The sequence below is a fragment of the Aythya fuligula genome, chromosome 5, assembly GCF_009819795.1.
Source record: "Aythya fuligula isolate bAytFul2 chromosome 5, bAytFul2.pri, whole genome shotgun sequence".
NCBI classification, from domain to species: domain Eukaryota; kingdom Metazoa; phylum Chordata; class Aves; order Anseriformes; family Anatidae; genus Aythya; species Aythya fuligula.
This window is the reverse complement of record NC_045563.1, coordinates 58,485,191-58,508,606: the sequence shown is the minus strand read 5'-3', so window position 1 is coordinate 58,508,606 and position 23,416 is coordinate 58,485,191. Positions and strand designations below refer to the sequence as shown.

The following is a 23,416-nucleotide window of genomic DNA, read 5'->3' as shown; positions in this document are numbered from 1 at the left end:
CATTTAAAGTTTTGAGATGAGTCATCTCAAGTAACATGATGTTTTGATCAGGCTTATCTGGGAGCAAACTGCAGATACAGTGTCTGAGCCCATTCAAAAGCAGTAACACGGAAAATAAAGAAATGCAATCTAAACATCAAGCAACAACATTAGGAAATGGCCAGAAGTGCTAATTTCCAAGCCTTCCAAGCTTCCACAGACTCAGTTTTGTGCAGCACCTACTAAAAGGAGCAAATGTAAACCAGCACAACCGAGTCACTATCCTGTTGGCTTCTCTTCTTGTCTTTTGGACATGAAATTTACAGGTAGCTGACACTTACTCCAGGACACGCATGAGACTGCTTTAAATTCAAAATTCAATTGTAAACAGATGTCCAAAAACCCAAACAACTAAACCCACAGCTCTCCCTGCTGACTGCTGGGAGCGACTCCGCTTACCCTTTACATCCCCTGGGATGAGGGGGCAGTCGCTGCAGAAGGGAAAATTGGAACAGCGATGCCAGGAACCGTGACATCATGGGAAACTTGCGTGGAAGTCACCGCATAAAATAAAAGCTGGCACCACCACCGGCTTCACTTCGTTCTCATTAGGATGACAGGAGTATGTAAAGGAGAGCTGGTAAGCCTGCCAGGGTGCCATGCCCACCACACACTGCACCAGCAGATGTAAGGGACATCACATCGCAGCCTTCCAGATTAAACCCGTGCCAGAGATGCACTAACAGCAGACCCATTTCACCAACTTAGAGGATAGAACTGCTCCTACACTCAGTATGCCAGGCTAAGGCACAAACCTGAAGAATAACAAAATTCCTTAAAAGCAAACAAAAAGCTTCAGCTGCTGCATTTTACCTGTTGCTTCTCACAGTCACAAATACATTTTAGAGCATCACCAAGCCCCAACTCAGGGTGAGCACACTTACCTCGTCGAGGACAGGTCTTGTGCAGTTCAGCACTATAAATCAGCAACTGATTTTGGTTAAATACTGCCTGAAATCTCTCCTGATTGAGTTGTTATTAAGGACAACCAGTAGCATAATGGGGTGATGGTACGGGTCACTTTTTGGTCTATAGGCTTAAAACGTCATAACATTTCCAGACAAAACCACAACAATAGTGCTCTACACACAAAGCATCCTGCATTTATATAGGCTTTACTCTATGCAAATATGTTTATGCGTGACAAGTTTAAGTTAAAAAAAAAACACAGGCACAGCTAGAAAAAAAAAAAAAAAAACAAAAAACACAACACTTAGGACATATGATGCTTTCTGCAGATTTTTTTTTTTTTTTTTTTTAAATAAAAATGTGCTACACAAGAAAATACATTTCTAAACTGAATCATGGTAATGCATGCACTGTTAGCAAGAATTATCTCCACTGACACGAATTCTGATCTTGTGAAATCTTTCCATCTGTAAGTGGTTTTCCTTCATTTCTTTTCAAGTTTTCTCAAAGCACCGATGCACACAGAAGTACGTGGTGCTGGTTTTGCCCCTGTGCATGTTTACAAGGCAAATTATACTCTGGGTATCACTTGTACAGCAGCACATCTTCCTTCTCCCATTTCAGGCTTTTTCAGGAGGAGAGAGGCAGGCTTCCACTGTTCTGGGCTGGGGGGTCTACACTTGGCACCAAACATCCTTCTAAAGGGGTTAGACCCACAAAGATTATATCGAGTAATATTGCACCATTCCTCCTCTTACGTTGTAATAGAAATCATTCACGGGCAAAAAAAAACCCATATCAATCTTCCTTCACATTAACCACCTGAAAAATTGTGAATTTTAAAAATGAATATTTTCTTTGCTCTAAAATTAGTACTTATTCTGGTCGGTTGGTGAAGACCGATTCATGTATCCCCCCCTGCTCCCTTGCAAGAAACTCCTTTTTTGTAAAGGAAGCGTACAGTACACTCAAAGATTACAAGAGAGCTTAACACACAAGCTTATAGATATGAGGCAGAACACTAAACGATAAAAGCAACTTCTGAAAAAGGTAGACAAAGATTTAGCAGCAAAGAGAACACCCGAAGACAAAAATAACCTGGAGACCAGCATCCCAAAAACCTTGTTAGTTACTAGTATCTCAAAATTCTCAAAAAGCTTCTTGAATAAACTTTATTTTTATCGTGAGAATAATCAAAGCATATGATTTACTTTAAAACAAAAACAAAAACAAAAACCAAAAAACTCCCAGGTCACAGTTAATGCAACCGCAACCTCAAAAATGAATCTGCCTTTCAATAAAAACATTGCATTTATTAGAACGGTTAATTGTTTATTGTATAATTACTTGTTGCTGGAATGTAGATTCTTATCTCAAAAAACCTGCATATGCGCCTTTGGTTTACATAAGCTTATCCTAAACATAAGCAGAGCAATCTGAAAGATTACAGCCTCGGGGTTTCTTTGTATAAAATTAAACTGTTTAAACAGATGAACTTAGCCGACTCATTATTTGCATATCAGAAGTACATTAAGCATGGCAAATACCACGATGGCCATCAAGTCTTTCACGCCCTGGTTTCCAAGTTTGTTAGAAAACCCCGGGGAGCTCCTCCTTGCTGGGTCACTTAGTGAAGAAACCACGTTCACGCTGCTTGGTACTGGCTGGAAGGTTACCATCAGCTGCTCTTTAGTGGCCCCAAAACATTTCCTCCTTTATCGCTAATCTATCAAAGTGATTTTGCACTGCCAGTGGCAACAGCACAACAGGATGATTACTGCTTGAAAGTAACACAAGTTTGGGAAACGGTTCCCTCTGAAGTTGGTTTTCATTTAAGAGGTCCATTCAATCTTAACATCATACCTAAGTGCCCTGTCAGAAATACCCCAAGATTGCATCATCACTTGTCATTACTGTAAGGATGCAATCAAAACATTCTTGTCAATGGGAGCAAAACTGACCCAAATACTACTGTTTTTTCAGCTACATCGATTAGTTTAATAGAAGACGTTACCTTTCCAGTAAAATTTCCCACAGAAAATGTATACCTTTTGCACTTGGTACCAGAACACCTCAACCTCGCATTACAGCTCCTTCTTATTGCCCAGCATTAAGTCTTTCCTGAACCAGCTGGTCACGTATCGCTTCATATTGCTGTTATTAAGATAATTTATTACCACAGCACTCTTCAACTTAATTGCTTTATACAAATTTAGGTCACCAACTGCAAAAGGTTATGGAGTTATATTGCGTGAGCCGCCCTCCTCACCTGCCAACACAATTCTTTGCTTTATGCTTTACGCTGCTGCCAGATGCATTTCCTAATTTCCAACTCCAATGAAAGCACTACTTTTACAAGGGAACAAAACTTAGTTACAATAAGCACTCGAGATAAAGAGTACATGTAGCCTTTTTTTATTTCTCTTGGTTTCTTCAAATAGCCTTGCTCTACCCTAAGCACTCACACGGAATAAAATGCAGAAGTAAAACCACTGAAAACTAGTATCTTAATTTACTCAATATTCGACAGAAAAAGCATCATTATGCAGAATAAGGTTATTTCATCTACCTTTTTTATTTTCCAGATCAGTGTTCATTAGAGGTTGGCATTATTTATTTCTTTAAGGTTAGTGACTGCGCAATTATTTCAGGTCTAGGGTAACACATGATGCTTATGTGACAAACAGACCAGGACCTTTTAGAAGCAAAATATATTTCTGCGTGCAATACTTTGTTCTTAGGCAGTTGTAACTTCTGTCTGGTACAAAGGAAAATTGCTCCCCAAATCCAAGCCTTTAAATCATGGGGCATTTTCAAAGTGCTTCAGCTGCAAAGGCTGCACAAAGCGAAACCGGTCAGCCAGAAGACGAGCAGTTTCCAAAACACAGCACCACTCTCTGGCTTGCAGAAACCCAAACCAATCCAACCAAGACAAAAAGCAACAACCCCGCACGCACCATGCAAACGGCCAGACCTGAGGTCAGGGAGGGAAACGATCTGATTTCATTTCTGGGCAGCCTACTACCTGGGAACAGGAGAAGCACCTTAACTCTCGTGGGAAGACGAGTAGGCATACAGTCTGCCTGTCATTAAAGCACCAAAGAGAAAAAATGCACTGATACCTTCACGTTGACAAGGAAACACCTTAAAACTCATACTTTGCATTTTTTCTGACTTGAGATGTATGTGAAATAGGGGAAATAATACTCCGATTATTTGAAATAAATTTCATTTAAACTATATTAAAACAAACAAAAACCTTGTGAATTTAGCTATCTATCTGAAGGCCTCTCCCTTCAGGTGGCTCTCTAGCTACCCGACAGCAAGCTCCAGTTCAGAGCAAAGCTGTTCAGAAGTTTCACATACCACAGAACTGAACAACTCATTTCTAAACATTAAACATATTAAAAGCACAAGAGATATATAATTGATAGGCAGCTTGCAGTTTACATCTCTTTTTGTCCGGTATCTGTATTTTACATGTTTAAAATCAAAATTTCAGCTTGCATTATCAACAAACCCATTATCAGGGTCACGTTTAGAACTGTTTATATTTATATTAGACTTGTTTTGTAGTGCTGTATGCAATGTTTAGCACTATGTTTAAGTATCTTTGTTAATTTGCCTCTACTCACAGCATCCCACGGAGGCAGAAGGAAGCAGTATTGCTTGGGAACATTACTTGAATGTATCACAGATTAAACGGAGGGTCAATGAAAGAAGGCACGGCCTCTAGCTACCCTGCACTCCAACAGCAGCCGAGGTCACCAGCGTTTGCTACCGTCTGCAAGGCACTGCTATCTACTTCTAGGTAGGTACACCTAATCGAAAAATGGGGTTGAGCTTTTATAAAAAAGCAATGACTCCAAGAAAGCAAAGCCATAAACTGGGATGCGCCTAGGAAGACAGCAGTTACTGAAGAGTTTGATACTGTTCAGAACATTTCATCAGCCCTGATGAAGGCCAACACCCTACTGAAACTTTTAAAGCAAGCCTGTACAGAGAACAGAAAGTGTTTCAGGAACTAATTCCAATGTAAGGAAAACCAACTCCTGTTCAGCACAGATATGTTTTCCTACTTATTTCAGTGCAAAATTATTTAGAAATATATACAGCATGCAATTTTTCACCTCCATTTCCCAACCTCAGACATACTGCGAAGAAAAAACAAACTCAACAACAGAAAACACACCAATACTGCAAGAACAAAGTTGATTCAAAGCTTCCAAAACTTGGCAGCTTCAAGAAGAAGAGAGCAACCTACTCACTTGACCCTCTCATTAGATGACACAAAGAAGAGATGGTCCTTAATATATTTGAAGGTTCAACCAACATCTGCACGAAGAGAAAGAATACTATGCAGTCTAGAACAGTTATGGTATCCACGAGGCAAAAGAAAAAAAGATACTTGAAAAATTAAAGTCCACCATTGAGAAATCAGAAAAAAAGTACCCATGAAGTTAACACATCTTAAAAGGTAGGTAGGACGTTCCTTTGGGATGTTACTGCACGTAAGAGCACAGGTCTTCAGCATTTGCCTGGTTTGTTTTTGAACTATCACATCAAAAAAAGAATAACTGTCAACATTTAAAGGCACTATTAATGCTCCATGTTATTCTTCAAGACAAGCGACTTTCAGAAAGATAGAAAACAGATTTAGGCTCCAATAGTATGGTATTTCAGTAAAATAGGGAGTAGCAGTATTTCACCCATCACCTCAACTGCATGTTATGTCACACTCACAACCTTTAACATCATTCCAGACTATGATATGACCAAGTTCCTTGAGGAACTTGGGGAAGGAAACACGCCTTACCTCCTCGCCTCCCAGGGGTCGAGATACAGGCTTCCAAGAATAACATTTCGAGGCAGAAAATTACATGCCCGAATGACCAGAAGTTGGTGCTGTTCATGTGATCCTTCACCTGAATACATGTCACATATTATGAGAGGAAAAAGATTTCATGGCAAAACAGATCTGGCTCCATTTTATTCCCATGCTAATGTGCCTGAACTCTTTATGCTTGAGCCTTTTAAAAATAAAAAACTCAAAAGTGCTTCAGGAAAGCCAAAATATTCTTACTGGTACTTCAGTACTTGAGTGCAAGTGCTGGCTTGCCTGACTAAGTAACCCACGGAGCTCTTAACAACAAAGACAATTATAATTCTGTTTTCATAAAATCAGTTAAACTATGTCTTTAAACTATGAAAGTGAAAAATTAATATTCTTATTCCTATAGAAACAAGCTATTTCTAAACTTTAACTTCAGGTATATGAAAGGATTTGACACACTGCCGTATGTTCTTTTCTAAGGTATACAACCTAAACTGTCTTTCTGTTGACATGATCTACATCTCAAATGTGGTACATTTAGTAAGTGACCTTTTTCTCCTCTCTTCCCCCCCCCCCCCTTTTTTTTTTTTTTTTTTTTTAATTAAATCAGTATTGGCAAATACCACCACCACTTCTCTTCGCTCTGTAACCTAACCAAAGCAACTTCCCAAAAGAAATACCAGGGTTTACAAAAACCAGACATCCTACGAAAGGCAAAAATAGTCCGAGGGGTGAAGATATTTCAAGTTCAGAATTAAAATTTTAGATACAAACACTACTTCCAGTTCCTGAGGCTCTCCACTGCTCCAAAGCTAGCAGTGGGCCAGCAGGGAGCCAGGAGCTAGGGCAGAACCTGGAGCATTCAGGCGCTCCCGTGTGCCCCACAACACAGCACCCCAAGGCTGCTGCCGCCACCCGGGGGAGTGGGAATGCTCTGAGGGTCACACATCTCCCCAGTGCCTTCTAGTTCACTGATCCCTGCAGAAACAGGAGTACGAACCCTGCTCCATGCAGCTTACAGCATGTAAAGAAGTGCAACTCTCTCTTCTCGCCTTTTAATTACTTCGGCACTACATTTGTTTAGCCTTTTCTCTTACCTTTTCCCCATGAATACTTTCTCTTTCCCCAGCGTGGAGATAATAGCTGTGATTGTGTTAATTAGTGCTACTTCTCTCCCGCTGAGCTTCACTCACAGTTTTGAAGATTTTTGCAACAGACAGTCCTGGAGATCTGGCACTTCCTCCACCACGCGATACTATTCTGCTGTCAGCAGCTTACGCTGGAATACTTGAAGCTATTCTCAAGATCACCACAGCATTAACACAGTTGGCTGAGAGACACACGGAAATATTTCATTGATTTTAATAATGAAATTATATTTCAGAATAAAAACGCAGTATAGCTTTATCTGAGGATGTGGCTTTAGCCACGTCGGTGCCTTATTAAGCATTCATTTCAGCTACTGAGATTCTTCACAACCCTTCTCCTCCCACCACTATTACAGTGCCGTAATTTGTGGTGAACTTGGGCATTACCTTTGAGGTACTGTAAGAACGTCTGATATCCATTTCCAAATAAGCCTTTAATTTCCCAATTATACGGAAAAGATAAAGCTGAAGTTGAGATGTTAATCACAAAAGAGATGCAAATACATGTCCCATCAACCGACAGAGCCACCTTAGGCAACACCTCTTCATCACCACACCTCCAAGCACCTGACAGTCACGTAAACCACGAAATATCTTCTACTTTAGACTAGCAAAACCGAGGCACAAGCACTAACCCACTCAGATTTACAAAAGAGGCCACCCCTCACACCCAGAAACAGAGTTTCAAACAGCTGGTACTGAAATAAGAGTCAATTTCTCAAAGTTTCTCTAAACAAGAATTTCCCAGAGCTCTAAACCTTCGTGAAGATCAGGTTTGGCAGATCAGAGCCACGGGAGAACTTGCACAGCATCGAGGCATCGACTCACTGCCTACATCTAGGAACGCAAGCAGCAATATCCTTGTTCATCTATCTGCACAGCCCGTGGTTCAAGGCAACTAAATAGCCTCCAAGTCTTCCAGCAGGCCTAGACGTTTGCTACATTGGTTTTCCCCTCCCCACAACACACTTACACGGGTTAAGCAGCTCGTATGACCTCCTTTAGATTCAAGAAAGAGGCATCTCTATGACTAACACCCCTTGTATCCCAGTTTAGGAGGCGTACTCAGAGAAGATTAACATCGTAAAACACGGCTGCAAGAGTCCTTTGCATTAGAGGCAGCATCAGAGGGTGCTGCTCCCTACTTTTACGAGAATGGTTAGCGTGGTCCTTGAACTTAGCTCTTGCACCTCTCCATCAGTGGTCTCTTCGTCCTAAAACGGATTGAAATGCACATTTTTAACCTTCTGAAGAGGACTCTGGCTAACACATTGTCAGCAGAGTTTCAGTTCAGCTGAAAATACCATACAAACCCAGTTGCATGGGAATGCTGCAACTAGGAAGACCCACCCTATTCCAAACAGTAGAAAAATAGTTAGAGCTGCATGGCATTTACTTTGAGGAGGGGAAAACATAGCCGTATGAAACAAATTCCCCAAACATGCCCCAAGTGTTCACTTTATTTTAGACTTCCTAACTTTCAGGCAGATGTCTAAAACAAAACAAGTATTAATAAAGATCATGATGGCACACACACATACAAATTAGAAAAATCCTTTCATTGGTGAGAAAAACTGTGTTCTCTTTAGAAGAGAATAACAAAAGGGAGTTTTCTGGAGGGGAAAAGATCAGAAGGAAATCCCAGCAGCTCTGAGCATCAGTAACCCCCAGGTCACCGGTTCTAGCAACAACTGAAAATAGTTAATAAATGCTTGCTGCTCAGATGCTTAGCAGGTTAGTTCTCTGGGATCACCCTTTCTATAGCAAATGTTCACAATCAAGAAAAGCCTAGCAGAAACGCTATCCTTGGCAGACACTGTAGAGAATAATGAAATAGGAGGCACATAGGAATTGGAGGATTATTCACTGCCTAGCACTGGAATTTTTGACACGAAGAAGAGAGAAAGTAAACAGGATGTGGTGTGAAACACTAAGTTGCCATATTTCTGAAAGGGATTTCCTGGTCAGAAAGAAGTGCAACATGCAACGTGCAGCACACGCTGGTACATTCAGTATCTCCACGAAACATCAGCCCGATTGCACGCACACCGCACATGCGCACTGGTCGTTTGTCTGGCAGGGGCTGAATGCTGAAAAGCTTTCAAACTAGTTGCCAGACATCTGGAAACGCTAGACGAAGGGCCAAAGCCCTCAAACCCTTCTCACACAACGCTGCTAGGTGAAAGAGGGCTATCTCCAGTGAAATCTAGACATACGACAGCCCTGTGTAATTCACAGAGAGTTATTACAGAATAAATATTCCTTAGTATCCTCCTATGTAAATACCCTCAGATAAGGGTGCCTAAGGGTGCCTTCTCCCTGCTCGGTGTAATTGGTTACCCTGCACAAGTCCTAAGCAAGCATCAGAGGTAGGCATGTAGAGCGAAGATGAAAAACAAGAAAAGCGATGCGGGCAAATAAAAGCTTGTCTAAACATATAGAGGTTCTTCCTGAACTGTTTCGGAATAAGAAAGCACAAGTACGCAGGTATTCATGAATAAAAGCTCCTTGCCTCTGTTCACTTTAACCCGTGGCCAGAGAGCTTTTGAGGACACTGAGAGCATCCCCTCACCCGTAACAGCCCATTCATAGGAAGAAAACCAGAAAGTAATGAAAGAAGAGGTGGCAGAAAGACTAGCAGAAGTAAAACCAAAACCTGCGACATCTAGATACGTAAATCTAGTACTTCCTAGCTTAGAGCTGAGCCTTCTCTGAGCACATTATTTCTTTTTTTTTTTTGTTTAAGCACGCTACGAATTCTCCATCCTCTGTACTTGCACAGCAAGATGTGCCCTGCTGGAAAGGCCGAATGCTGCACGCTGCTCAAAGTTATTTTTGTCACACTTAAGGCTACTCGGGAAGGTTTGTTTGAAGCGCGAGTGTTGATGTGCTGCCTTGTAGCTGTATTTATTTTATTTTTAAGCAGATGGAATAGGTAATCCAAAAAGACTTTGTGATATGCAGAGTTGTGAACACTTTGACAAAATACAGCAAATCAAAAAATCCAAGGAAAATACACCCAATCCATATGAGCTCTAGTATTGTTTATAATGAATATAACCCAGTCATAGGTGATTTTTTCCTAACAGGAAAAAAGATTTTTCTAAAAACAACCTCCTTCCTATGGCACCATCACGCCAGAATCAACAGCATCTCCAAAAAAAATAAAAAAAAATGGTGGGCAAAAGTACAGAAGCAACAATGGGAAAAGGTTGCTCTCTGGTGATATGGTGATATAAAGTAAACTCCTGTACTTAAAGTAACAGGATGGAAGATAAGATACAGGTACGGGACCAAAAGACTTTTTGCAAAGGTGAAGGAATACAAAACCTCTTTCTTTCAGAACAACAACGTATTGAGTAACCAGCGGCGAAGCTCTCGGCTGCACGGGAAAGGGCTCTCATCCGAAATATCACTGCTGGTGATCTCGAGACAGGCCCAGGGCTCAACAACACGCTGACTTACCAAGCAGCGGGGTCTGGGCAGGAGGCACACCGCAGACAGCGATGCAGAGACTGAGCCCAGCACCTCAGCGGGGCAGAGGCCTACGAGGCCGCGCTGCTCCCGCCTCAGCTCCCCGCTCCTCTGCCAGCACAGCCGCTGGATGCCCGCCTGTCTGTGGGCACAGGCAGTCCCCACAGCTCCCCAGCTCACAAGGAAGCCCCACACCCTCGTACCATCAACTCAAGGGGGGGAGGAGGAAGAGGACAGGGAGCTCCCGCGCCTCACGCACCGTGCCCTCGCATGAGGCGTTAGCTCGCTCCTTCCACGCACTGCCCTGTCACCATTCCTCGCCACACGAATACTTAAAATGCTTTCCATGAGGTTGTTGTTACAGTCTTCGGCACATAATTTCAGACATGCCTGTCTGGTTCGTTCTGAAACTTCAGCAAAGATTTTAAGGGGTGACTGTACTTCTGCGCCTGTGGGGAGCTGAGGGGCGTACAGCAAGGGCGTATTCGGCCTCCCTGCTCATTCAGTCTTCAACCCCATCCCAGCTGTCATGTCAGGGTGTACTGGGTACGAGTTAAAGCAAGAAAAGTTAAAACAAAAAAAAAAAAAAACACACACACAAAAAAACAAAGGTTAGCGAGTCCCTGTAAAATACCTGTGCCACACCATGGACTGCTCGTGTTTTATTTTACGCTTAGAAGTGTTTTAAACATTGAACCATGACAGACAGCTTGGTAGTATTTAAAAGTGACGTAGCTTTTTATGTTTAGAAAGTTTATTTAATCCTTCTGTGCCTTTTTCTTTTAATAGCAAATGTTTTAAGTGTATTGTTTATGAGCTTTAGTGTTCAACATCTGAAACGCTACGCCACAGGGAACTTTCTGTAGGGAATGCGTTGAACAACAAACATGGTTTTTACCTCTCAGAAAATTTCACTGGATTCAAGTTTTACACTTTTCTATATTATCTGCATTTTTTAATGGTTTCTATAGCTATGCAGAAGTCTATTATAATTTAAAATTGAGCCCTACCTAAATCGCAATTACCATACCACTGTTACAAATAGCGTTAGCTGGCCAGCTATGCAAAAATGTAAGTTATAATACTTAAATATTATAATTTTTTAAAAAAAGTTTCAGTCTCACAGTTACATAACTTTCCCTATGAACTATCACTGTAACTTATTTGTTATCTTAGATTAGCCGCTATAAATATAGGCCACATTCACAGACATTTGGTTAAGAACCATCTCAAATTAGATGCTATAAGAAACATATGTTTGGGTAGGACAGAGATGGATGAGGACTGCCAAGCTAGAAGAAACATCAGAAACCACGGCAGCTGCCATACAATCTAAGGTAACTGTGCCTGTCATTCCGTCACACACAACACGAGACTTGGGCCCCAGAGCTGAGGTAACAACCAAACAAGACAAGCTCCCTCCACTAGCAGAAATCCTTCTCTCTATGACCACCAAGGAGCCTCGCCAAGTCGAACGCGTACTCAACCAGAAACCTCATCATCGTTATTGCCTTTCTGCGTTTCTCTTTCCAAGTAATTACGACGGTCTCTCAAACTATTACACGCTCACTATGTTTTCTGAAGACCACGTCGTTCTCCAGTAAGCAACAAATAAGCGTGACAAGTATTCACTACTCAATACAGGACGGTTCCAGTGATTTCCATCATCGCCCTTCCCCGTTTCGCCAACTTCTCCTATTTACGATGGGAAAAGTTATGTCACAGCAGGCCTGGTAAGAGCGTCCTCACAATACTCCGCCACACGTTTCCTTTCAGTTGATAGGAACAGTGCCATTGCACAGACAAAACAGTGCCTGGAAGAAATAAGGAGCAGGATAAAAACCAGATGGCTGAAGTTAAGTGCAGGACAACAGGAGCAACGCTTGCAGGGAGGAGAAATCATTTTGATGAGCTAAGACTGAACACGGCTCTGCACACAAAGGGAGCATAGCCTGCCACAACATCGCCCACACCAGCATAAATATCAGAAGAGCCAGAATGAAACACTGTTATCTGCATCACCTGAAGGCTGACTGCCTTGCCGCCAAGCACCAGATGAACATGACACATCTTTTTTTTAATTTAACATCAGGCTAATGCAGCTTCAGCTGCCGAGATGACTACCTGTCAGCCACAATCAAGAACACCATTTTGAAAATTGGAAAGCCATCCACAACATGAGCTGAAAGCGTGATCAGGATACTCGGCCGCAGCACATCTGCACCCTCACAACTTGCTGCCAGGCTGGTCCAAGCCTTGGCAGTGACAGGCCCAAATCCTGTGTCCCAATTCCCCAGCAACCACCTCCATCCACTCTGAGATGAACGGGATCAGCAGCAAGGGATCCAGAAGCACCTCAGCACGCTCAGACTGTATTTAACACTGAACAATTTGAGCTGCGTTCGGTGCAATCTTACACAGAGTATTTTAATTCTTACTGAAATGAAGTGAAGCCCAAATAAGAACCCAGTACAGGAGCACTTCAAGCACACACTGCGTACAATTCATAGATTATTTTTTTCTTGCCATAGCTACAGTTACAAAAGAAAAGTTAAAACATTTCAGTCAACACCTTTAAAACGTATCATTTAACAGCATCTACACAGCCTGGAGATGAAACTTTTAGGAAATGAAAGCGCGATCATCTTGACACTGCTTCCTAACTCACAGCAAAAACGCTGTTATACAAAGAACAGATTCGGTAATACCAGTGTGATTTTCTTTGGTTAACAGGCTGACTTGTAAAGGCAGCTTCTGCAAGGTACCTGTCTTGGGACTGCTGCCCATGCAACTTCCATAAAGGAACTTCCCAAATACAGAATTAATATTGCTTTAATGCAGCATTTACTAAAAATTCTTGTTAGATTTCTGAAAGCAGGGTTGGGTTGTTTCTGAACGCAGAAAATAATCGGAAAGCATTTGTCTTTCTTCTAAGACCCTGGAGGGATCCACTCTTGCTGTGCACCACAGATTCTTAACTGACCTGGAAAATACAAAGCTTCTTCGTGGAACAGCTGACACGATCCTCCATAGATGCTGAAAACTGGCAAGAGCGATACAAAAAGGACGTGTCACCGCCTTCCAAGGAAGCCAACGTATTAACACGACCAAAAGCAGTCCAACGATTAGGAAGAAAGACGAAAAAGAACAGCAGGAGACCTTATTTTGCCATGCAGGCAACTCTGGAGAGGAGCAGGCGGCTTCATGGGGCAAGGCTCCGGCCAAGGAAGCGACCCTCCTTGTCTGTCAAACAGGGAACCTGGAGCTCCACAGAGGGCCCATTATCTTCTTTCTTAACATCGGCTTAATTGTTCCTAAAACGCACTGTCAAGGAGGATGGCAAGGAATTGGAGGGCACCCAGAAGAAAACTGATGTAAAAATAAAAAAAATATGAAAGGACAAGAATGGCTGGTAGCAAACTCCAGGAGACGGTGTGTTTTTCTTAATAAGGAGAACATCGCACAGCAAATTGATGGAAGTTCCTAAGACCTGGAGATCTGACAGCTGGGGAAAGGCGCCTTAAAACGGGCTTTGGGCGCTTCGCGACGACTCCCACGGGTGGCTGGCAGCTTTTTAGCCGCTTTCCGAGCGCGACCGAGCAGCGAAGCCCGCAGCAGCCACCCCGTGCGCTTCGCTCCAGCGAGCACCGCGCCGAGTCCCGCCTGGCCGCCGGGCTCCGGCTGCCCACGAAGTCACCCGGGGGGGGGGGGCTCCCCCAGCCCGGGACCACCGCCGGCACCCCGCGGGGAGGGGGCAGGGGCAGCGCAGCCCCGCGGGAGCCGCTCCTCGTGCCCGGGGGCCGCGCATTGTTCGCCGGGCACACGCGGGGCGCTGCCCCCCTCCCGCCGCCGCCCTGAACTCTTGAACCCGGGGGCGCAACAGCGGCAGCGGAGGCCCCGCCGCGGGCCGCCAGGCCCCGTCCCGGCCCTGTGCCGCAGCCTCCCCCCCCCCCCACCCCCTTCCTCACCTGGGCTTGAGGCTGCCGGCGCCCCGCTCGTAGGCCCAGGCGGCGCTGGGCTGCGCGGCGGCGGCGGGGGCCAGCGGCTCGGCGAAGCCGGGGGTCGGCGGGTAGTTCCTGTCCATCAGCGGGGCAGGGCGCGGGGCCGCGATAGCAGCAGCGGGAGGAGGAGGAGGAGGAGGAGGAGGAACGGGGGGGGGGCTCCGCTGGGGCCCTGCGCGCAGGGCGGCGGCGGCGGGGAGCGAGAGGGGCGGCTGCGAGCGGCCCCCCCCCCGCCTCATGCGGGCCCGGCCGCCGCGGCCCGGCCCCCCCCGCCCCGCTCCGCTCCGCTCCGCTCCCCTCCCGCTCAGCGGCGGGCGGCGGGCGGGCGGAGAGCCATGTCGGGCTGCTCCTTCCCAGGATGCACCTCCCCCGCCACGGCCCGCGGCGGCCGGGGGCTGAGGGGGGGGGGCGGCCGCCGCTGCCGCTGCTGCTGCCGCTGCCGAAGCCGCCGCCGCCAGGGGGAGGAAGGCGCCGCCGGTTTTGGGGCTGAGCCCAGCGCTGGGGCTTTGTTGGAGGGGCCGGGGCGGGGCCATCTTGTCCCCGCCGAGCGCCGCCGGGGCCGGGCAGCGCCGCCGGACGGGGGCAGCGGGGCTGCTGACAAGATGGAGGGCGCCCCGGGGGGGACCGCAGGGGAACTGAGGGGGGCTCCGGGGGCTGCTGCTGCTGCTGAGGGGCCGGGGTCGGCCCCGGCAGCGCGGGAGGGGGGACGCGGGCAGCCCGGCTGTGCCGCCCCGCAGCTCGTCGTCATCCTTCTACAACGATTTGTAACCGCCTGATAACGTTTTGCGGGGGGTTAAATAATATAAAAACGCTTTTTAAATTTAATTTAATTTAATTTTTTCATTTTTCTTTTCCAACAAGCTACGGTCTTTGATTTTTCTCTCCCTTCTTGCGTTCCCCAGGGCTCCTCAAGGCGCTTGCCGCAGGCCTGGAGGCTGAGCTGGGCTGAAGCAGAGCGACGGGGTGCTGAGGAGAGGAGCAGGCCGGAATGACACGTAAATACGGCCACAAGGGGCAAACAGCCCTGCTTTGGGCTGCGTGGCTCCTAAAAGAGAGCATGAAGCAGGGCAAGCGGGCGCCCACTGCACAGATCTGGGTGGGAAGCGAGGGCAGCGTCCGTGTGGGGCTGGGGGCGTCTCGCCTTCCCCTCAGGCTGAGCATGCAGGGGCTGAGGTAGGCAGGAGGAGCAGCGAGGCCCCAGGAGCGAGGATGAGGACTCCGAGCAGCGGAGAGGAGAGAAGAGAGCACCCGAAGGCGTCGGCCTTGCTCTGAAGAGGAAGGTGTATGCTAATGATTAAGTAAGTCTTTTGAAGATTGGGTTTGTAGTACTCCAGGCAATGTCAAACCGCAGGGTGAAATGAATTTCGCAGTGAAATGCTGACGTTAGAAACTTTTGCCTACGGCTAATCAAATTAGATGCCCTCCCCCCCACCCCCCCAAAAAAAAAAAGCACAATATAAATGAATATATCAACACTGGAATGAAAAAGGGGAACAATCAATGTTAAATGAGGCAGTGATAAGGTAAGGGATTTTAAGAGGAAAAGCTGAGGCTCTGTTCTTGTCTTGCCCAGCTTCAAGCAAGGCCAACAGTGGGAAGAAATCTCTCCTTGGAGCAGGAAGGAAAGGGGAGTGCAAGAGCCATCCGCACCTGAGAGACTGAGCAAAGTCACTGAGAGGCCAGGGCAGAGGGAGGAGAGAGAAGAAAAGAAGCCAGCCAAAGACAGAAACCAGCAGAGTGAGTTTCCCTTGTGTTTGCATAAGTTAGCACCTGTATGGCTTGCAGCAGGAGAGCGTGCATGTGCGGTGGGGTGCGGGGGGGCCGTTCCCTGGGAAATACAAGGGTCGCTGTTTTACATATGAACGAGGCCTGATGATAGAAAATGCCTCCAGTTTTATGCTAATGCTGAAGAACTTGTGCTGCTGATGCACGGAAAGTAGCCTTGCCATTGGCAGAAGGACCTCCAGTTTTTTCCTTAGATTTCCCTGCAGGATGTCTGCTCATCTCCATTAGAATACCACTTCCACTTGAAGTTCATTGTTTTGCTTCAAATGCCCCTGAGGAAAGACTGATACCTGTAGGTAGGTGGAGCGCAATCCCTTTTCCACCTAGCTGTAGTGGTCGGTTGCAGCATGTTAGTGTGGAGCTATTGTACAAGTTTCTTGCCACAATTTGCGACAATATGCTAATAAATTGTAAAACTACCAGTGTTTTATTCATTATTTTTTTTCCTCAGTTAATGCCAACTCAGACCTTAAGGTATACTGTAACGTTGTGTGTTTTCATTCCAGGTTATTTCTCTAAAGAGAAGGTGTAGATGTTAATACTGATATGTGACAATAAGATCTCTTTGCATAAGAAATGCCACACAAACATCCGTTGAGATTTACTGTCAGGAGAAAAGATATGCAGAAGTTATGATAGCTGTTCTTAAGCTTAGTTTCTTTTACATAGTTCTTACAGAGGTTGAGTAGACTGAGAACACCACCACTGATGTTTGTAACCACAAGGTAAAGTCATTTTATCCAGCAGTTTGCATTTCCTGTGTCTGAGAGAAAAATCAGTTCTCCTGAGCTTAGCTTGTGAGACTTCTGCGGTTTTCTCATCAAGCTGATCCCTGCTGCTTGTTGCCACCCTCTGTCTTGGAAAGTTGCATTGAAGTTTGCCTGTGTTATCTTTTTGTAACAAAAAAGGTATTTAGTAACTTTATTCTCTGCGACAACAAAAGGGTCTGCTTAGAATAAGTGCTTTTACATCCTCTTTGTATCTGTGCCACATGCACAGCTTTTCTGACAGGTCTCAGAGCGCCGAAAAAATATTAGACAAATCCTGTTAGTTACGTGTGTTATCTTAATGAGTGGATTGAAGTGCATATATTAAGGTGTGTATTTAAAAGTCATACTAGGCATGTTCATGATTCTAAATGTCGGTTGGAAATATTTGGATTCTTGCTTTTGTAAGGAACGCTTCAGCTTCAAAAGCAACTACTAGCAAGTTTAGGGACTGACCTTCAGTGGGCTTTAACACATCCAGGACTGTAGTTCATAAACGCTGAGTGCTTGTAGCCAGTGTTGATAGTACATGCACTTATCTCTCAAACTGAAAATTTAACTTAATAGTCGTATTTTTGTGAAAAACAATCTAATGCTTTTTTTAAAAATAATATATATATATATAAGAATATATATAAATTTTAAATTACAGTCCTGTAACACAATCTGTGCAGCATACCAGCCTGGGGCAGCACTGGATTTCTGTTGCTCTTTCCTCTCCCTAAACAAATAGCCCCCACTTGTTAGAATAACATAAATCCTTTACAGAGCCCGAGTTGTCATTTGATGATTATGAGCCACGTAGGCACAGATTTCAGTACTTAAGGTGATACTTTAGTGGGGATTGTCTCCGTAATGTTCAAGGAGTGATCTTCAAAGCTGCAGCATGTGGTGCTGCCTACAGGTATGGTGTCCCAGCAGGGATGGGATGCCTTAGGTGCTTGCTGACACCCAAAGGCATCCAAAGCCTTCCCTTCCCTTCCTCCTTCCCTGCTCCACCCTCCTGCTCTCAGTGAGGCACTCTGGTCACAAGGTAAACAGTAAATTTACTCCTCTGGCAAAAGAATATTTACTACTTTTTTTTTTTTGCCAGGACATTTTCATGTTAATTCCACTTAGCTGAGTCAGCTTGTTTTGCTTCAAACGAGTGCTGGTTCAGGGCAAGGAGTAGTAGGTCACAGCCAGAAGCAGGTGGGAAAGGAAGGAGATGACAAGCAAAAGCAGGAAACTTGCTTTTGATGATGAGATGTTGAGGTAGCTTGTGGCGTATTCAGTGCAGAAATCTCTAGGAGTGCTTGAGGCGCTACCTCCACAGGCAGTAACGGGTTCCTCTGCTCATACTCTGGCTTGGCCAGAATCCAGCCAGCTCTTGCAGAACTGTGTTAGCTAATATAGCAGCCCCTCCGTGAAACTTCCTTTCTTTCTTTCCTTTTTCTAATTATAAATGTTATAAATTAAATAATGTTAATACTGAATGGGGTGATTCTTCCTAGGGCCCGCAGTTGCTGCCTGTGCTTTTGGCATCCTTTTCACTGCAGCTACAGCAAACCTAGCTCTGCAAGGCTTTTCCAGTGTCTCTCTGTCCCCAGATGCCGCCTGCTTCCATAAAGGGCACGGCTTCTGTCCGTTATCTTTCCATAACAGATCAGGCTTGGTTTTGGTCTTACCCAGGCTCTTCCCTCATGTTTAAGTGTGAGATAAAGAAATACAAAATTCTTGTATTAGGAATCTTCCAGTTAAACTATTGTTTCTGCAGCAAAACGCTTGGTATGCTTCAGGACAGTGTTTGATGGGCTGCAAAGCATGGGAAAGAAGTAAGAGTCAGATGGACCTGCTGACCAGCAGCTTCGGCTGCTGTTCTTTGGAGAAAGTAGTTACCAGCACAGTGCGCAGCTAACTCTGCAGGTCAGAGCTTACAGCTTGGTGGGTGAAAGTGGACAAAAGGATCAAACTTCGGTTCATAATAGTACTTTATTTTGGAACTATCACAGTGAATAGCTTGCTAACATACACAGACATCGTGGTGCTTAGCTTTCAGTGGCTAATGCTTCTTCCGTTTGTCAGCAAAAGCTCTAGAAACACTTAGCAGTTAGCCTTATGCTGGGAGAAGGAATCTTCAAAATTGATTGAAAATAGCGCTTCAGAGACCTGCAGACTTTTTTTTTTTTTTTTTTTTTTTTTAAATTAATGTTTCAGAGAGAGAAATATTCAAATAATTTGAGTGTACATGACCGGATGAAGTTTTTAAAAGTGCAGGCCACAGCGGAGCTGGGACTGATTATCTAACAAATTTTAAAAAGGGTGCAGAATAAAATTTCTCAGCTTCTTTCTTCCATGCTGAACAAACCAGGAATTCACTTAGAGAATGTGGATGTAGCACCTTTGTGTGGGCTGTGTGTAAGTAAAGATGCTGCCAGGCTGTGGTTATCTTCCATAAGCAGCACTGAGTATGCAGGTGTTACGCAGTAGTAACACAAGCCTTGGTCAGGCCTGTTATTAATCACCGACTGATTGTTGGGTGGTTTTTTTGGTTGTGATTGTGGTTCTGACCAAAGCCGAAAATTGCAATTGCTTAACAGATAAGATTTTGCATTTAATTTGGCAGTTGGCCTCTTCAAACATCAAGCTAGATGCTAAGAAAGGTATAAATAGGGAAGAAAGTGCTGCCTTCCAAAGAACATGCTTTATCTTGGAGCCTCAGGGCAAGTGTTCTTTCTTTGCATTTCCTTACATAAGCTCAGCGCCTTTATTTGATAAAAAGCTTGGGTGTAATTACAGACAAATGAATCTCAGTCTTCAGGAGCAGAACAAATGTTGATCTACTAAATCGTGGCACTTCTGATGCTACAAGAGATGAGTGAGCTGACAGAAAGCACGCTGTACCAAAGAGGGGGAAGTCCCTGTTTCCTTCACCTTCGCAACCCTCCTCCTGATCATGTGGTTCCACACCTTCTGAGGCACCACCACTCACACTTGAGCCGATTCAACTCACCTGCTCACCAGAAAGCTGACTGCATTTTTGCTGGATGAGCACATTCAGCTGATTCATGAAGGGATCTAGTAAGCACCAGTACTGGTGTAAGGCAAGTGGGAGAAATATGCAGTGATAATGTAGGAAAACAACAGAACTTAAAGCTTTTGTTCTCAGATAAGCTCATGGTTTAACAAGGAGTATTTTATTTTAACGCTTACTGGATATTATCCTTTGTATTGCATCCAAGCTGGGTATTTAACATTAAATACTGGACATGTAATATTCAATACTTATTTAGTAGTTACTGATATTTAGGGAATTTAACTGAAGCTGCTTAAACAACTTCAATGATCTCAAGTGTTTCTCATTTCCTAAATGAAGCAAGTACTGCACCAGAACTTCCAAACCTGTTCTAAGGCCTTTTCAAAACTTGTGTTGAAATGTACCAATGTCAAGACTGAAGTATTTTTCTGATCCTTTCAGGTCTTTGGCTTAATCAGAATGAAGCACCTAAACCCCATCAGCTGTTTTGCAAGTCTCAGTTTAGGTGACTGGTTATAATATTCATTGGATTTTCAAATACAAGAGACTACTACTCTGAGGAATTTTAACCAGCTAGTTCAGCTCATCTTGTGTGGCAGGAGCGGGGTTCTGTGCAGGGAGATAAGGCTGACCCTACTCAATCTTGTGGAAGTTGTTCTGACCTGGTTGTGCTACGTTATCAGCTGTACCTAGCTGCCCTCAGCTGTCCTCCCTGCCTCTCTGCAGAAGTTTATTCTCACTGCGCAATGTGTGTCATCCCTTCAGGGTGAAGTCACCATGACCGAACAAGGAAGTTCTGCTTCCTGCTTTGGTTTTGCACACCTGTTCTGGTGCTCTGTCATGATCTTGCTCACTTAACTACCCCGTAGAAGATGGGAATTTTTCTGACACATCAGTGTGTTAAAGCTTCCCACCAAAGGTCTGGTGAAAGCCAAGGGAGATGGAAGGGTACGCCGTCTTGTTCACTTGGCTCGTCTGTCTTGAGGGCTTCATGTCCAGTGACTGCTGTTCACAGTTCAGAACCTTCCTTTGTATTTATATACATCAGATGCTGGAGTGAACTAGAGCAGTGATGTAGGAAGCTTTTGTCCAGAGTAGAAATTTACAATGTTTATAAAAAAAAAGGCTTCTTCCCCTTTGACAGTTGCTATATGCCATAAAGAAGTATGCTTGCTGTTAACAGCTTCACAAAAAGAAATTCTAAATGGTTTTATCTGTTTTTCTCTTTAGTAAAACAAGCAAACAAAAAACCTTAGGCTGAATTAGACTTTGTGTGTGTTTGTTTGTTTTTGTTTTTTTTTTTTGCTATGATTAGCCTGTGCACATGTTTATTGGAAATTGTTTTGCAAGATAACAGACTAGCAGAGTTTTAAATGTCACTGCTTCTCTCTCACCAAAATGCCAGCACTTTACATCCAAGTTGCAATGAAAACATAACTAGTGACAACTGCATTCAAAAGGCCATCTTAGGTGGGTAGAAGGAGAGTTGAAATACAGCGAAGTCACAAGAACCATTTACACAGTTCAGGAATGACTCAAAACAGTCAGAAGTTACCACTAAATAAAGAGCAGCATTGGGGAAGGCGTACTTCACATTTTTGAGAGGAAAATGAAAGTTCTTGACCGTGAAAACTGTATAGTGGGAAGTTTCTATGTGACATGAATAAATGAAAAGACATTTACAGTGTAGAAAGAGCAAGCTTAAAGTGTTTATAGATGGGTTTCAAACCTGGTGTTTCCTTCCTGTTCTTTACCACATGGAACAAGTGAGGATAGCAGCAATAAAACTTTTGTTGCAAGATGAGACTGTAAATAGAAAGGTTGACTCTTTTTTTTTTTTTTTTTTTTTTTGTTTAAAGAAGGGAAAAAAAGGCTGCAAAGGAACCTGTAGTGTTGATCACAGTAATCAAAAAGAATTGCTAATGACTTCCTATGGATAATTAATGCAGCTTATTCAGAGCTAGTAATGTAGGAAAGATGAAGGATCTTATTGTGCTTTCCAAATATACTTCTTGAGGGCAGATCAGACTCAAAAATCCTGGCTTATGTAAGTAGACATCGTTAAGACAGTAGAATAACCTATAAATTAGGTTTGGGAACTGCATTGTGGTAAATAATGGGGTAGTGCATTATATTTTTTTTTTTTACTACCTGAAGTAATAAGTTATTTCATTTTTGGCTCCAATCCCAGTGCAGTTGTAGTCAATAAAAACCTTGCCGTAGACTTCTGTAGGACCAAAATCAAACACTTCAAGAGTCACATTTTTCCTAAACTGCAGAGGAGGTACGCTTCCATGTGGTCCTTTGTTTTTGTTCCTCCAGTTTTTTACACACACACACACACACACACAAGTAATTCTTATAATAATATTCGTCAGAGGATTTGAGAAATGACATAGTAGGGTTTCCTGTGTCACTGAAGCAAAAAACAGGTCAGGTGACTTTTTTTTTCAGTTGATAGAATTGGAGACTGCTTCTCTGACTGTCAGGTATTTGCTCTAACTAACAGTCTATTCAGACTTCTAAAAGGTTGCATGCTGTAAACTGGTATGATGCTGGAAGGACAACACGAAGTTAGTTTTGAAAATGGTCCAAGGTGATAGCCAAGACCATCTAAGTACTGTGACATGTTTAAACCTGTTCTGTGAGAAACAGAATTAAAGTACTCCGTAACTTTTCTCAGGGTTTCATTTAGACACTTCTGGTTTTATCTGTCAGGGTAGATGTCTGTTAATTTACTTAAAATCCACTGCCTTTCCTGCCAGCCCTTGAAAAGAAAAGTCCTGAAGGTCAGCTCTGATGATTTACATCTGTACACAAGCTGGATTAAATTTGCTCCTGCTTTGCTCCTCTAAAACTACCTCCTCCACTCACCTAAGGAGAGTTCTATTTGCTCTTTTCTATATTCTCCTAGTAACTACATTTGCAAAGGAAATGGTGTGTAGAACATGGAAGTGTGGCAATACTTAATTCACAAAACAGCATGGTCTACCTGTTACTTATTTTTCCTGTACTACCCCGATGAGTAAGAACTTCTAAAACAAAACAAGATACAAGGTAAGCGTTTTGACAGAGTAGCCCATCTATGAAAGTAAAAGCAAAACAAACAAACAAACAATCCCATTGACTACTTGGGAAACTTTTTCCTATCTAAGATGAGGTAAGTCTGTTATGTTTAATTTAATTTTAAACTTTGTTCCATATTTATAATGTACAGGACGTGTACATGTAACCACTTGTTTGTACATGTACAGGACGTGTACATGCAACCACTTGTTTGTTACATGTAACCACTATTTGAATGTCAGTCGCTGCATATTTTGAATACCCTCATGGTCTAAACTGCAGATTCATTGACTAATTTTGAAGTGTTATATGCTATAGAAGTATATAAAAGGTGCAGTTTAACATCCATGCTGTAAGTTCTTTTAGCAATAAAGTTA

General features: G+C 43.8%; 1 protein-coding gene and 1 long non-coding RNA gene across 2 annotated transcripts in view; one reads left to right on the top strand and one right to left on the bottom strand.

Moving 5' to 3' along the window:
* The window catches only part of QSER1 (glutamine and serine rich 1), a 43,690-nt gene extending 29,161 nt beyond the window's left edge, over positions 1-14,529 (bottom strand). The window contains exon 1 of the mRNA XM_032187692.1: positions 14,373-14,529. Coding sequence (XP_032043583.1) covers positions 14,373-14,488 — 116 coding nt within the window. The 5' untranslated portion in view covers positions 14,489-14,529. The remainder of the gene's footprint in view (positions 1-14,372) is intronic.
* Positions 14,530-15,268: 739 nt separating this feature from the next.
* Positions 15,269-16,610, top strand: LOC116490388. The gene is made up of 2 exons (XR_004253361.1): positions 15,269-15,703; positions 15,979-16,610. It is a non-coding gene; the product is annotated as an uncharacterized LOC116490388 (long non-coding RNA).
* Positions 16,611-23,416: the final 6,806 nt, after the last annotated feature.